This window comes from Chenopodium quinoa, unplaced genomic scaffold (assembly GCF_001683475.1).
Source record: "Chenopodium quinoa cultivar QQ74 unplaced genomic scaffold, ASM168347v1, whole genome shotgun sequence".
NCBI classification, from domain to species: domain Eukaryota; kingdom Viridiplantae; phylum Streptophyta; class Magnoliopsida; order Caryophyllales; family Amaranthaceae; genus Chenopodium; species Chenopodium quinoa.
This window is the reverse complement of record NW_018743122.1, coordinates 1,589,126-1,604,725: the sequence shown is the minus strand read 5'-3', so window position 1 is coordinate 1,604,725 and position 15,600 is coordinate 1,589,126. Positions and strand designations below refer to the sequence as shown.

General features: G+C 36.4%; 1 protein-coding gene across 3 annotated transcripts in view; it reads right to left on the bottom strand.

The window, feature by feature from the left end:
• Positions 1 to 12,212, bottom strand: part of LOC110731975 (protein FORGETTER 1-like) — a 46,822-nt gene extending 34,610 nt beyond the window's left edge. For all 3 annotated transcript variants that reach the window (XM_021911880.1, XM_021911882.1, XM_021911881.1), the window contains exons 1-5: positions 11,600 to 12,212; positions 8,034 to 8,099; positions 7,713 to 7,886; positions 7,501 to 7,631; positions 6,295 to 6,371 (exon numbers count right to left, since the gene is read on the bottom strand). In XM_021911880.1, coding sequence (XP_021767572.1) covers positions 6,295 to 6,371; positions 7,501 to 7,631; positions 7,713 to 7,886; positions 8,034 to 8,099; positions 11,600 to 12,067 — 916 coding nt within the window. In that variant the 5' untranslated portion in view covers positions 12,068 to 12,212. The remainder of the gene's footprint in view (positions 1 to 6,294; positions 6,372 to 7,500; positions 7,632 to 7,712; positions 7,887 to 8,033; positions 8,100 to 11,599) is intronic.
• Positions 12,213 to 15,600: the final 3,388 nt, after the last annotated feature.

Here is a 15,600-nt window from a genome sequence, read left to right as displayed (position 1 = left end):
ATACTATCAAATTGTCTGTAGTATATCGTTATATTACTAACAATTATATAAAGATACAGCTATATGTACAATTACATAAATGAATCTTATCATCAATCTCACAAGGATAAGCAAACCTAAATGTGTAGATACTATACAAACATCTCACCCAACATTAGATGGGAAGCGGTACGATTTGAAACGTGGTACAAAAACGGATACACAGAACGCTACTAGTGGTGAATCCAGTATAATTGGGCACAAAATAATTAAATTAATAAAATAAGTAGATGATTTTTCATTGACAAATTTTTTTTTTTTTGGAAAATAAAATAAGGAAAATTTGTAAATTACCACCATAGACCTGTTTTGAAATTACCAACTGTTATTTTTTTTTTAATTTTTTACCATCCCTTCAATTAAAAAATTACTTAGATTCCTACCTTTTTCAAAATTCTGGTGGGTTTTCTGTCTATGGGCCCCACCTAACAGCTATTAACCACTATTTTGACCCTTTTGACGGATTTTTCCCCGATTTTTCTCTTTAAAGCAACTCTCCCAACTTCAATTCGCATTTCCTTCACCAAATTCCACTATAATTGGGGTAAATAGGTAGTTTTGGGAATTAGGATTCTTAGGACAATTCAATTGGGCGTTTTCAACAATAAGGGTTCCTATTGCTAATGAACCTGTTTAATACCTCCATGGAAGCTTCTTGTTCTTGATTCTCGCTTCCATTAACAATTTCAATGCTTCAACATCATTCGGGTTCGCCGCAACAGCTTCCTCCAACTTTTTTTCTCTCTCGTCGCTGAAACTTACATCTTCTCCCTTCTCCGACGTCTCAACCATAGGCGGTGGGCGGTGTACAGCTGGAGTTAAGGACCTGCTGTATCCCAACCCATAGAAAAAGATTGTTTTTGCAGCAACGACAATTGAAAGAGGGGTTTTGAGGAAAGAGAAAGGGTTTAGGGTTTTAAGTTTTGCTGAAATATGTAATGGCAATGATTTAGAGGGGAAAGGATGAGAAAATTGGGTGTTGAAGGAGATTGAAGAAATGAGTGTTGAGAAAAAGGGAGAAGATTGATGATAGATTGAGTGAAATATATTAGTGAGAGGATTAAGTCGAGAGAAGAAAATAAAATAAAATAAAAGGAGAGAGTTTAGTTAGGTGGGTCCCGCAGACGGTTACCCACCAGAATTTTGAAAAAGGTTGGAATCTGGGTGATTTTTAAATTTAAGAGGGGGTAAAATAAAATAAAATAATTAATGAGTGGTAATATCAAAACAAGTCTACTATTTGGGTGGTAATTTACAAATTTTCCATGAAATAAATAGTATATTTTTATTAGAATATTTTCAATATGGGCATGCAAGTGGGTTGCTTAAGAAAATAGAGTATGTAAAAACCCCACGTTGATGTTAGAGTTTAAAGCCACTCACCAGCTGAAAACCTATTTGCCACGCTTCATAGGGTAGCATAAATAAGAATTAAAATAACAATTTAACATCATTGAACTGCCACGTGAGACACAGAAGAGAGGAGAGAGAGAAAAATATATAATAATAAATGAATGAATGCACGTGAAAGATGAGAGGGAGAAAAAAGAATTGAAACTGTCGGGAAGCAAGCCATTTAAAGTTACAGAGCATGAACCGTGTTTGCTCACCCGTAAGAACCATGATCGCGGCAGCCAGCAATCCAAGTCATCGCATTCCAGTACGAACAGCTAAGTTCGAGATAAGTGGCTTCATACTGCATTCAATGTATTAAAAAGCTCTAAGGCGCACTGAAGCGAGAGGGGTTCTGCTGGGCCTAGGTGAGTGCGCCTCTTTGAAGTGAGGCACATTGTATGGGCGGTTAAAAAATTTTGGCTGAAATTTGCATCAAGTGCACCTCATGTGCGCCTCGGGTGCTTTTGGTATGCCTCGGGTTGCCTTGCGCCTCAGCAACACGCTTTTTCAAACACTGGTTTGCACTCCTTGTAACCTTTACCTACTCACATTTGATGTCTTCCTACTCATTCTTCTTCAATATGATGTTTAGAGGGTTAATTTGAGTGAATTATATATTTTTGGTAATTAAATAAGAGAGAGAGAAAGAGAAGAAAATAGAACCCGCATATCCAGTGTTTATTAGTTAACACGTCTTGACTCAAGCACTACTCACACAATTCTCTTTTACCGTATTTTGTGATTTTTACTTACTGAAAAACATAGTCATGTGGGATCTTGTTAGATTCGTCACGATATATATTTTCATAATATCAACTTTTTATAATTTTTGCTTATCGATAATAAGAGATATTAATGTTAAATTTGTGCGTTGGCGAGGATGTACAACTTTATGTATCAAATCGCATTTAGTATGTCGATACAATAAATAACAATTACATAAAGATGCAACTATATGTACAATCAAAGAAATGAATCTTATCATCAATCTCATAAGGATGCGCAAACATAAATGTATAAATACTACCTACGTTAACAGTATTTGCAAGAAAGGGGATCTGGTAGGGGTGAAAGTAATTTGGACAAAAACCGAAAACCGATCCAAATTGAACCGAATTAGAAATTTGGTTCAGTTTTTTTCGGTTTTCGGTGATCAGTTCTAAAAAACTGAAACCGAAATATTTCAGTTTGGATTCGGTTTGGGTTCCAAAAAAACCAAAAACCGAAATCCAAACCGAAATTTTAAAGCCCAAAGAATCTCGGCCCAATTCCCTTACATATATATATAGCAAAACCCTAATCCTCCCTCATCTTTTCCCAATGCGGCCACCACCTTCCTCACCAAAACCCTAATCCTCCCTCATCACCTCACTCACTCCGACCACTATTTTTCTTGGTTTTTTTGTTGTTGTACAGGAAGTTGAGGAGCTTGGAGCTGCCAAGTTGATTGAAGGCTTGAAGTTTCCATGTTTACTGTTATTAAATTTTAAGTCCTTTCTTATGTTTGTAACTTAATTTTAATGGCTGAACAATTTTTTTTTATTATGTTATTTCTTAAATTTGGCCAATATCAAGCCTCTAAGACATATTATATTATTATGGACTGAATTTTTTTAAAAAGAAACTTATTATGGACTGAACTATAAAAGTTTGTAATTCATGACAATTATTAAGCTATTTCTTTTAAATTTCAAGGTAGAAAATTTAGGACATAAAGGCCAAAACAATAGGTCCAATTATCAGGCCCAATATTTAGGCCCAAAATAACAGGCCCAACAAAAATTCGGTTCGGTTTGGATTTAATTTCCAAAACCGAATTATTTCGGTTTGGATTGGATTGAATTGAATCCAAATTCGGTTTGGATTCGGTTTCAAAAATCCGAAACCGAATTAATTCGGTTTGGTGTAAAATCCAAACCGAATACCGAACTTTCACCCCTAGGGTCTGCGCGGACTCCTAGGAAAAAGTTTTTAAGTATGATTATTGAAAAATAAGGGTATGTGCTTAAGGCCTTAAGTATCAATCCTACGACTACCAAAAAAAATAAATAAATAAATAAATTTAAACACAATTACCCAAAACCACCGACCACCAACCGCCGGAACCACCAAAGCCATCGAAACCCACAACCCAAAACCACCACCAAAACCACCGGAATCCAACCACAAACCCAAAAAAACCACCAACGAACCCCTTAAACTCTTTGAAGATCCATCAAAACTACCCCCATCGAAACCCTTTAACGACCCACCAAAAACCACCCCTCACTGGTTCCCTTTGACGAATCACCAAATTAAAACCACCCCCACGAACCACCAAAATAAACGAAGGACCACCGAGACCCTTCGACTACCACCAAAACCAACCCCACGAACTCAACAAACCCAACCACAAAAATCACCCCCACGAACCACCAAAATCACCAACACCCTTGCACTAAGGCGAACTAACCCACAAATTCAGTCACAAACCCGCAAAACCAAGACTATTTTCCCAAATTGAGTGTGTTTCTTCTTCCATTCATGAAAAGTGGTTGAAGGAGGAGAGAGAAAGTTAATGTTGAAGAAAATAAAGATGGAGATATTAGATTATGGAGAGGAGGAAGAGGAAGAAGATGATGGAGGAGGAGAGAGAAAGATAATGGAGAACATGAATAGATGAATATGGATTGATGATTATTGAAAGATAAAATAAGCTTAATTAGATTGGATTAGTTTTTAATCAATTTTGTTTTATGTAGGTAACTGATGTTATAAAGTTTTAAGTAAGGGTGTTTTTGTCATTTCATTTAAAAAAAAAGTTTCTAAAAATGGAAAGATTTGGGAATGTTGCAAATAATAGTTAGCACCCATTTTTAGTAAATGTTGCAAATAATTGTTAATGAAGGTAGTATCATACAAACATTTCACCCACCCACGACTTCCTACTCATTCTTTGCTTTTCCAATATGTCATGCGTATAGATGTTGGAAGTCATGTAGTAAGATTCATACTAGAGTCACCACATCTATTCCATGCCCTATATTTTATTAGATAATTGACATACATTCTACTTCCTCGAGTAGACCAATAATTTATTTTATTTGTTCCATTCTGACTTTTTGCAAGATTTAAATAGCACACCTTGACCACCTTTTTTTACTAGCATATGAAAACGGATACGTCCTCCGTTTTATATTAGTTGCAACACTTTGACTTGTACCTTATTCATATACTATCTTTGACCATATTTTAAAATGGTTGTAAGAAAATAAGGTGAATATAATAAACGAGATAGAGTAAAAAGGTGGGTGGGTGTAACAAAAAGGTAAAAAAGTAAGAGTGTATGGAATCGTGAAAGTGGTAAGAGAATGAAAGAGGTATGTTAAGAAAATACATTATAATTTATTAGAATCTATGGGTTCAATATAAGTGGAGTTGTTGAGAGGTTCAACAAAGAGCAAAGGTGAAAAGTCTCGGTAAACAAGGAGAAAAACATGTGACAAAATATGAAAATGTTAAAGGATCTAACAATTTTAATATGGACAAAAAATTAAGTTTCTATATTGAACAGAAATTAAAGGATGAGGAGGATGAAGAGAGAGAGAGATAAAGAAATTTTAAGGAAATTCAAGGTTTCAAGAGGCTTGATACTATCTCAAATACAAACCAAAACTCAAGGAACACTCATTAATTTTCTTTATGATCTCTCTTTCCTTAACCTCCTCTAATTATAAACTAATTGATTTTCCCCTTTTTAACTCTAACTTAATTATAATTACAAATCCTAATGTACCCTTCCCCTATACTGATGCAATACAGATTACTTGTTCTCGAAAATTTTCTCAGACATTAGAAATAACACCGAAATATTAAGACCAGACAATGATTTAATTTTACGTAAATGCCCTGAAAAATCAAGAAATTGTTCAAAACTCACCACATATAACAATCTACATATTTGTGGTGTAACAGAGGGATAAATAGATCACCACACATTTATTAATTAGAGGTGTTGCAGCTTTCCACTTTTTGTTTAACCTTTGACTGGTACGATTATACCCTTTTTTTTTAAAAAAAAAACATTTTTTTCTAATATATTACTGGTTCTGCATACTAATAAAAATCCTTCCTCTTTAGTTTTGGTATGATCAGATAATTTACTCTTTTCTTAATATAAAAATTATTTTTAGTTAACTCCCAAAGTTACCCTTGATTACTATTTAATGGGCTTAAATGTAATATATATTACGGGTATCTAATCAAGTGCATTTTATAAAATCTCATGTATCGATATTGGTAAATCTAGAAACTAAAAAATAATTACCAATTATGAAAACATCTGCTGGTTTTTCCCATAAACAGTTGAATCTTCCTGGGGGCAAAAATAGTAAGACAGCTATAGGGAGAGTAGGGAATGATGCCTACTGGATCAAAAGGTGAAGCAACAAGTAAAGATAATGAAAGACGCACAATTTGCTCTTTACTTTGATCATCATTCATCAGTCATCACTTCCACTCCCTTATTTCTATTGGAGGCAGAGGATATCTGAATGAGAACTTGAAATAGAAGGGAGAACATTTGGCCTATAATTGGGCTTAGACCTTAAATAATGAATTGGTATAGACTGACTAGTATTGTTTTCAGGCAATAAAGATTGCATAATGAAAAGGCAGGACTACTGTCATGCCAGGGTTTAATGTGGGCAAGCCACATCTCGAAACAAATTTCATTAAAAAAAAAAACCGTGAATGGACCCTATAATCTCCTATATGTACATACATATATTTCATCTAACTACTAATCATCATAATTAAGTGTACTCTGTTTTGAATGTTTATGATAATGAAGACTCCATCAGAAATAAATGAATGGTATACCTTCAACAGATGTTGCACCTACATCATCCAGGTCTCTTCGCGAATCAAACTTCAAATCAGAACCAACAGATATCCACCTATGTATGGTAAATTCAGAGGAAACAAATACAGGACATGAGCAGAATGTGATTGTTTCTTCTGAGAAGCATATATGAACTAAGAAGCAAACACTTAAAGTTAAAACAAATAGCACACATAAAGAAAGTTGCGGAGCTTGCTGCTTTTCATCTATCCCTATTTTCAGAAAACAATAAATAAATCAATTCTATCACATCTTTTCAGAAAACACGGGAAGTTGTAGCCTCCTTGCTGTCTCTCTCTCCCCTTCTCCCAAAATATCAACATTTAATTAAGATTGACTTGTACTATTTTGCTTATAGATTGCTCCTTGTCACGGGGTTTTAATACTTAATAAAAAATTTAAAAGTAATAATATTAATAATGTGATTTTAGAAGTATCCAACATGGTTTTCACACCTTGTGTGAAGTCTACTTCCCCTCTTCATCAGCTTTCTACTTGCCAGTAATAATAATTTCTTTTACTGTTAGGATTACAATACTGAAGTATATGCTCCATTATTTTTATAATTGTCAGACCAAAAAATGTTGATTCTTCCAAGGAATTGATAATGAAACACAAATCATGGATGCTATACCTAAAAATAGTGCAAGAGCATTAAAAGTGCCCATATTAAGAATTTCAAATGTCATGCTTGAGTATAGTTTTTGCCAATTGTCGCCAAAACAAAATTCGTGAACTTAAAAACTACTCCCTTCAATTTTAGTAATTGTTCCAATATGACTAGACAGTTGGCAGATTTGTCACTGACAACTTTAACCATTAATATTTTTTACTGCCTTTTAATAAAAATTATAGAAAGATGATATTTCAATATTATAATTTCAGGTAAATATAACATCATAATTTCATAATTAATAACATTAGTTTTTATGTATTAGTTAAAACGTCAAGGTAGGTAATGTACAAAATCCAACATGTTAAAGTGGAAAAACTCTATAAATATGGCCGGAGTACTTGATTTCTTTCATGTAGATAATGTACATCTTTCTAGAAGTATGATGCTCAGCCCCCCTCCCCCAAACAGTAAGAAAATAAAAAATAAAAAAGAAAGAAGCCTCACCCCATACACGGCCCTAAAAACCAATCTAAAATCATCACACATTACACATCAACCTTTAACTTACAATGCTTTCCTCCTTCTATGTTGCCAATTTTCCCATATTAACCCTGCAATGGTACGACCTTTGCCCACACCAGCACCATCTCCAATGAAGAATCCTGCCCTCTCACCATTTGGAAGATGCTGCAAGTGTCTCTGTTGAAGAACTAAATTTTTCTGATCAGAAAAGGAGCAAGTTATAAGCATATTACATGTATAATTGGTAACAAAAACAACCTGAGAAGCGTAAACCAATGTCTCAAGCTGTAAGCAAGACAGCGCCTTCGAATGCACAATTTCTTCCTTAATCTCCAAATCATAAGTTGGTTCAGGTGGTTGCACAGCAGATAAGGATGATGTCTCCACGATTGGATCAGGATGAGGGGGGCCGATAGACAATTTAGGGGGTCGCTGCAGATTGAACATGATCATGTTAAGAAAATTACTTTTGAACTATTCAAGTTTTAGCACCTGAACAAAGAAGATTCCGCATGCTATAAATTGTAATGAGAAAATATAACTCGAAAGATGAAGGTTAATTATTCACAAAGCACTCACATAGTCTGTAAACGTCTCTCCCACTGTTCCACCATCACCTTCCTCCTGTTCAACTTCAATAGCTACCTGAAACAATAAGCAGTCAAGATGTGTACATAAACTCCAAGAAGCAAACTGATCAAAGTAAATATACTTCCTTTGTTTCACAATGCATGCATTATTTTGGCCTTTTACACTTTTCACTTATGAGCTTTGACTTATGTTATTCAGGCTGTTCATCTCTATGAGCTTTGACTTATGTTATTCAGGCTGTTCATTTATGAGCTTTGACTTATGTTACACTTTTCATTTATGAGCTTTTACACTTTTCATTTATGAGCTTTTTGACTTATGTTATTCATTTATGAGCTTTGACTTATGTTATTCAGGCTGTTCATCATTTTGGCCTTTTACACTTTTCATTTATGAGCTTTGACTTATGTTATTCAAGCTGTTCATCGCAATCCAACCTACACAATAAAACATGGGTAGGACACTTAGAAACTTCATTTTAGTTCAAAATCATGGAAGTTTGTTCATAAAATAGATGAGTTGGACACTTGGACACATATCCGTGTCGGACATGGGTACCCAAGTCCAAGTAACATAGGCTTTGACTATGTTTTACTGATATTTTAAAATTTTATATTACTATGTGAAATTTTGTGTGATTAGTTTCAATGCATATTTTAAAAAGATAAATTTTCTATTTATAGGTGTATTAAAAAATAAATAAATAAAGTGGTCAATGTTATGTGTAGGGAAATAAAAGTCAAAATAATACTATGTTTTGTGAAACAGTGAAATGTAATAGATCCAAAGCCATAACATAAATTTTCCACGCCCCTTTCTACTGGTTTTTGAAAGCTCAAAATCTCCTCTTCCACAGCAATCAGCACACCTCACTACAACCTAATAAAGGAGAACAAGAGCACAACAACAAGGCATCTCAATATCATATATTATTACCCCCTATCAGAAATAATACAATATTACTCCTATCCGACCTGAAATGTCTACCATGAAATTTGTGACTCGGTAATATTTTGCAAATTTCAAATTAGAAATTGATTGGGACTGATGATGCTTCTAGAACAAGGAGAAAAACCAAAAGAGGGTGTAAAATCACTAAAAAAAATAAATGGAAGAAAACACACTCTTCCAGCCAAAAAATCCAAGATTGACCAAGAGTGCTAATCTCCACAGTGAAGCTTTTCTAACACGCGCACACGCACGCGCGCGCGCACACACACTCACACACACACACACACACACACAAAACTAAACCTGCAAAGTTCATGCAAAAGCACACTCGCTATCCAAAACAACCAACTACAAAAATCACCTTCTCACCACTCATAAATACATAATTTAGAAAAACACAAATTTAAAATCAGCAAATACATTTATTAGGGTGTCAGATGCAGAGCCTCTATCAGATGATTATTGAATGGGAGCCCACGCAAAAACACCATAGATGGAATAGCATACACTAGCAGAACAAGTGTCAAAGAAATGAATCAGGTGATAATCATCAATTACAGCCTAGCCAATCATTCAAGAGGAATGGAACTATCCCACACTATGAATTAGTTATCACTTTCACAATGATCCCCTCCTCACCATTCGTTACTCATTCAGTATATGACTAACTTGCTCAGTACTATCAGTAGTACTACTTATTTATTAACACTTTGTTTGGATATGAAGAAATGGAAGGAAAAGAAGAGAAGAGAAATGGAGGGGGACAAAATCTCTTGTTTGGGTAAAAGATTGGAGGAAGGAAGGGGAAGGAGAGGGAGGGATCTATTTTCCCTCTCTCTATAATAACCATAATCTCTCCAAAATTGGAGAGATTTGGAGGGAAAATGGAGCTCACCTCCCCCTCCCTTTCTTTTCCCTTCCCTTCCTCCATTCTCCCTCCCCTTCTTTTCTTTCCTTCTTTGCTATCCAAACAAACCGTAAATTCGCAACTGTAACTAACACAAGAGATTATTCTCCCCACCCCACTCCTCTTTTCCCTTGATATTTTTTAAGCATATGTATAGATAGGGACCTGGGTTAATTTTTTTTGCATTACCCCTCGCCCAGTCTGAAATCTTAAGGTACAAAGAAAGAAAACATAAAGCAGCTGAAATGAGGTCCTTCCAGGTAACTTTAAAACTGGAAGGTTGGTCCATTATAGCAATAAACGTCCAAAATATCCTTAATTCCAGAACTATTTCTGGCTCATCTTCCAAAACCATCTCCGCTGTTATTTCCGTAGGCACCAGATGGCAAACAGAAGTACCCACAGATGCCTTAAGTTGAAAACTGTGGAACACAAGGTGAATTCTTTCAGTAGCTGGTAAATTATGCATGTAAGCCACTTTCCCCCAACCTCTGCAGTACCCCTACGGGCTACGGGTCCATACAACCTTGGACAAAGCTTATAAGAGGATCTCTTGGCCAAAGTTCACTGCCTATAGGGTTGCAGCTTGAGATAACCCTGTAATTACATGACCTTGCCACCTCGACGTCACTACATGGCCTTAGGGGCTGAAAGCCTTCACACATAGATGTTATTTAAATACTTTAACATTCGTCATTAATGATACTATGTGAAAATATATTTCCAAAAAGAGGGAGTGTTAGTGTATTGATTCAATTATAGGAATACAAACATTACTTTTACCTCAATAATATTGAGTTAGCTCATTCATTCATTCATTCAATATATTTCCAAAAAGAGGGAGTGTTACATTTACCTGGAATTATTCAAGTAATTTGCTATGATGAGAAAGAAGTTGTCTTAGTACTGAGTTAGCTCATTGATTCATTCATGAAAGTGTTCTAAACATGGATTGAATTTCAAACAATATGTAAATCCTTTTGACAGAAATGCAGCCAGAACACCCAAAAGTCTTCAAGGATGCTTTTTGGTGGGAAAGAAATACCCTTTGCACCATGTCTGACCTTGTGTCACAAATGCAGGTATTCTAGACATGGAAATAAAACTTACATAGATACATTTTACCCTAGTGCTAAAATTTACTTCTAATAAGATCTGAGCAGCTAAACAGTAACTACCACCAACATTGTAGCATGCATAATATATCTCCATGATTGTTAATTAACGATATATGCAATTTTGCAATATGATGAGAAAGAAGTAGTCTTGGTACTGTGTTAGCTCCTTGATTCACTCGCGAAAGTGTTCTAAACACAAATTGAATTTCAAAAGATATGTCATATCCTTTTGACAGAAATGAAGCCAGAATACCCGAAAGCTTTCAAGCATGTTTTTGGTGGGAAAGAAATAGTCTTTGTATCGTGTCAGGACCTCGCATCACGAATAAAGGTATTCTGGATATGAAAATAAAACTTCCATCTATAATTTTACCTTACTGCTATAATTTTGTAAATTCACTCATAAGACCTGAACAGCTGAATAGAAAATAACACCAACATTGTAGCATGCATAATGAATTTCCATGATTATTGACTAACGAAATATGCAATTATCCAAATCAATAATGGTAAGCCAACTTAAAAATCAGCTGAATCAAAAGTTAACAAAATGCACACAATTAAGTGAAGGAAAGAACCTCATTGACTTCTTCGGGAGGAGGAGGAAGAAGAAACTGCTTAATTTTGGAGACATCGACGGCGAGATCGATATCGCATTGCGGACATTTGAACCGAGCGAGGCCATGAGGGACATTGAGTATAGCCTTACAGTTAGCACAAGGGAGCTGCATCTTATTCGGATCGATACCTTGAGCCTGAATAGGAGTGGGAATTGATGGTCCCACCGAATTAGGGTTAGGGTTTGGCGGTGGTAGAGGAGGGAGCATCGGAGGAGGAGGCCGGAAATCCTTCAAAAGCTCAGGAGGAAGCATCTGAGGTAACCGGCAAGTAGGACAAACAAATTCCGCAACACCGGCCGCAACGGTTAAGATCAAACGGCAACCGGCACATCGGACTTGACACGGGGCTCCTCCACCGAGTAATCCGCCATTAGGCGGAGATGGGAGAGGAGGGGGAATGGGAGGAGGAAGAGATGGTTGTGACATTGGAGGATTTTGGGGTGGAATTTGGGAAGAGAAAGTGAAGATTTAGAGATGGAAGTGAAAGACTTTGGTTAACGGGAAGTAGGAAGTGAAGGAGGAGGTTTTTCAGAGATTTGGAGACGTTTAGAGCGCCAAACGCATTTTTGGGAGAATGGTTGGCAGCCTGTGTTACATCAAATTGCTCGATAAATGGACCTTCTTGGGTACTAGTGCTATGCCCGGTTTGTTTATGAACTTTTAATATAAAATTATTTTATATTTAATTTTGATTGAAAATAGAATTCTAAATTAACTTTTTTTTGCTACAAAGTCTATCTATATTTATCCAACGTGGTACAACATTTGGCGAAAAATTAAAACGCTAAATAATGTTGTCTAATGGCCTAATTATAAGTTTATTATTTGGTATTTTATCAAAAATAAAACTCTAATCAACAATCTTAATCTAAAATTCTAACCTAATTTGATTGAAAATGGAATTTTTAACTAACGTTTTTATCTTATAAAGTCTATCTAAATCTATCCAAGGTGGCGCAACACTTTGACTATTTTTATCTTATGAAGTTTATTTAATCTATCCAACGTGGCGCGACACTTGGCAAAAAGTTAGAACGCCAAGTGTCGTTGCCTCGTGACCTAGCTAAAAGTTTAGCTTTATATATTAGTTATATGATTTCAGGTGAGAGTTTGTGTGCGTGGGTTAGTAGCGGAAGCACGCTAATGGCTAAATTCTCCCTTGTCTGCATTGGCATGGGTATTTTCACCCAAAACATTTGCTCCTCACAGATGTGACATCTGTGACATTTGTCACTCTATTACTTATAGATTCATTTTAAATGTGAATTAGGTTTAACCTTTCATATTCCGGGGAAATTACAAGGATGTCCCTGAATTTGAACTCAAGCCTCCATAGAAGATTTGTAAAACTTGGTATGTTGGGATTCCATGGTGAGGGCACTCTCTTTGGTACTCCTTGTACCTCTCCCAAGCTTCATAGATAGTCTCACTACCCCTTTGCCGAAAGCCTTGAATTAGAGCTCTTGCCTTGGCCGTCTTCTTTTGAGAGTAGAATCTCCCTAAGAAAGCTGTGGTGACCTCATCCCAAGTCCTCAAAGAATTGGGTCTCACCTCCTTCTCAAGCCATTCGAGAGCCCTTCCTATTAAGGAGAAAGGAAATAGTTTTAGTCTCACAAACTCTTGAGTGACCCCATTCACCTTGATCGTGTTGCAATATTTCTCAAACTCGTTCAAATGTGCAAGAGGGCTCTCGTGTTTTGCTCTACTAAATTGTCTCCTCTCAATCAAATTTATCATTGCGGGCCTAATCTCGAAGTCATTGGCCGGGGTGTTTGGGGGAGCAATCCCACTTGAAGCTCTATAAGCTCCCGGAGTTCCCATCTCCTTCAAAGGTCTTGGAGGTGGTGGTGGTGGGTTGTCACCCATTGGATTTCTTTGTGGTTCCGGGTTGGACTCTCTTCTTGGGGAAGTGGAGGACCGCAAACGAGATCTCCTTCTTCTTCGAAGGGTTTGCTCAATCTCGGGATCGTAAGGCACCAACTCACGATGTTGAGTCCTACGCATACGCACTCAACAAACACAATTAGTAGCAAGGCTACAAGCGTAGCCAAAAAGGAAAACAACTCTTTTTGTGTTTTTTTTAAAGGTGAATTAGACTCAAGCAATCAAATAGCAATCAACAACACCGTTCCCCGGCAACGGCGCCATTTTTGACGAGCGCTAAATCGGTCGCACAATTTAGGCTCATTCAAACACATTTATAACAAACACCTCACTCAAACAAGTACAATGGCAAGCAAGGGTTCGGTCCACGGAGAACGGGAATCAAATGCTAAATAATCTTAATGCTCAAGCTAAATCGAAATCAAGGTATAAGTGGTGATTAACTAACAAACTACAACTAAAGGTTGAATTCAAGGGATTAAAACACTAGGGGAATGGGATTCACTCAACCAATAGCAATTAGGCAAATAGGGAGGAATGAGGGTAATGGAATAGCAAAGACCACATGCAAGATCAACATCAAACGATATGAAAACAACTCAGATTACTAAGCTTAGATCCCTCATTAACTTAGCAACAAAAGATACATAATCATATTGCAATAGGTAATGAAACATTCAACTCACATTTCCATGTCGAACCAAACATTTCATGCCATCAAGTTCAATAATCTAGGTTAATTACTCCTATCATGAAGAACTAACAAGCAATCCCATATAATCAAGTTTAGTCGCAATCCATCATCAAAATCACTCCCAAACTCACATAATCACCAATAGGGTGAGTTTCACCCAACCCCTAGCCAAGAGGACTACTCACAATTCATTGTGAGTACATGCAAATTCCAAGTTTGGATTATAAGCGATTCTAAGATTTGGAAAAACAAGTGATTATCTATGGACAAAGCTAACATGCAACAACAATATATCAAGATTGAGAGAAAATCATGTGGCTTACAAAACAAAAAAATAAAATCAGAAAATAATGAAGGACAAATGAAAGAAGTTACTATTGAAGCTTCAAAAATGTTGGATAATTGCTGAAATTCTTGAGATAAATCTTGAAATTTGCTTCTACAATGATTAGATTTGAGAGTTTCTAAAACTAAATCAACTAATTTAATGAAGTTGCTAACTAAGAGAGAGTATTTTTTTTACTGAAAACTATTCTACTGTTTTTCTTCTCTCCCCCCGAAAAACGATCTCAAAAGGACCTTAAATAGTCCGTACAAAATTGGCTGAGATCGGGAAAAGGTCCGACCGAAATCTTGGTAGGTTCGGTCGGACTCAGGGTAGGTTCGGTCGAACTCTGTGTAGGTTCGGTCGAACCTCCCTGATCCTTGTTTGGTCGAACTTTTGAGGTTCGACCTCTCCTGCAAAATTGCTGAAAACTGGTTTGACACTGCCTTCACTGCACCCTGGAGGTTCAGTTAAACTTTTCAAAAGTTTGACCACACCTAGGTTCGACCGGACCTTTCAGAGGTTTGGCCACACCTCCTCTTGCACTCCCTTTTCTTGCTTCCTCTCCTTCCCTTTTGCTCCTCTTGCCTTTGTCCATGGCTTCCATACTTGGCCAAGGGGCCTCCCACCGTGCATAGGATCGTCATGGAACCTGCAGAAGATACCAAAGTTCACGAGAGCATGGGGATGATAAAATAATGCATAAAGATTATCAAAATAAGCGCAAATAAGCATTACTTTTCATCAACACATAAAGAAGCCATAAGAGGATAAATGAGGTGGAAAAAACTAAGAAAAATAAGAGGAAAAAGACCTAAATGCTACCCCTAAGAGTGACATAAATGTCACTCATCAATAAACATCCTCACAGATTCCTTTTCGGTGGGGACTTCAATCATCTTAGCGGAAGTTTCCCTCCACTTATTAAAGAAAGAAGTAAAGCCTTCATTTTCTTTTTGTCTTAGCATCTCAAGTTGTCTATGATCTTTCAACTTGAATATTGCACTTGTACCTATCAACGAAAGCGTTTGCTATCGATTCCCAGGTAGAGGTTTT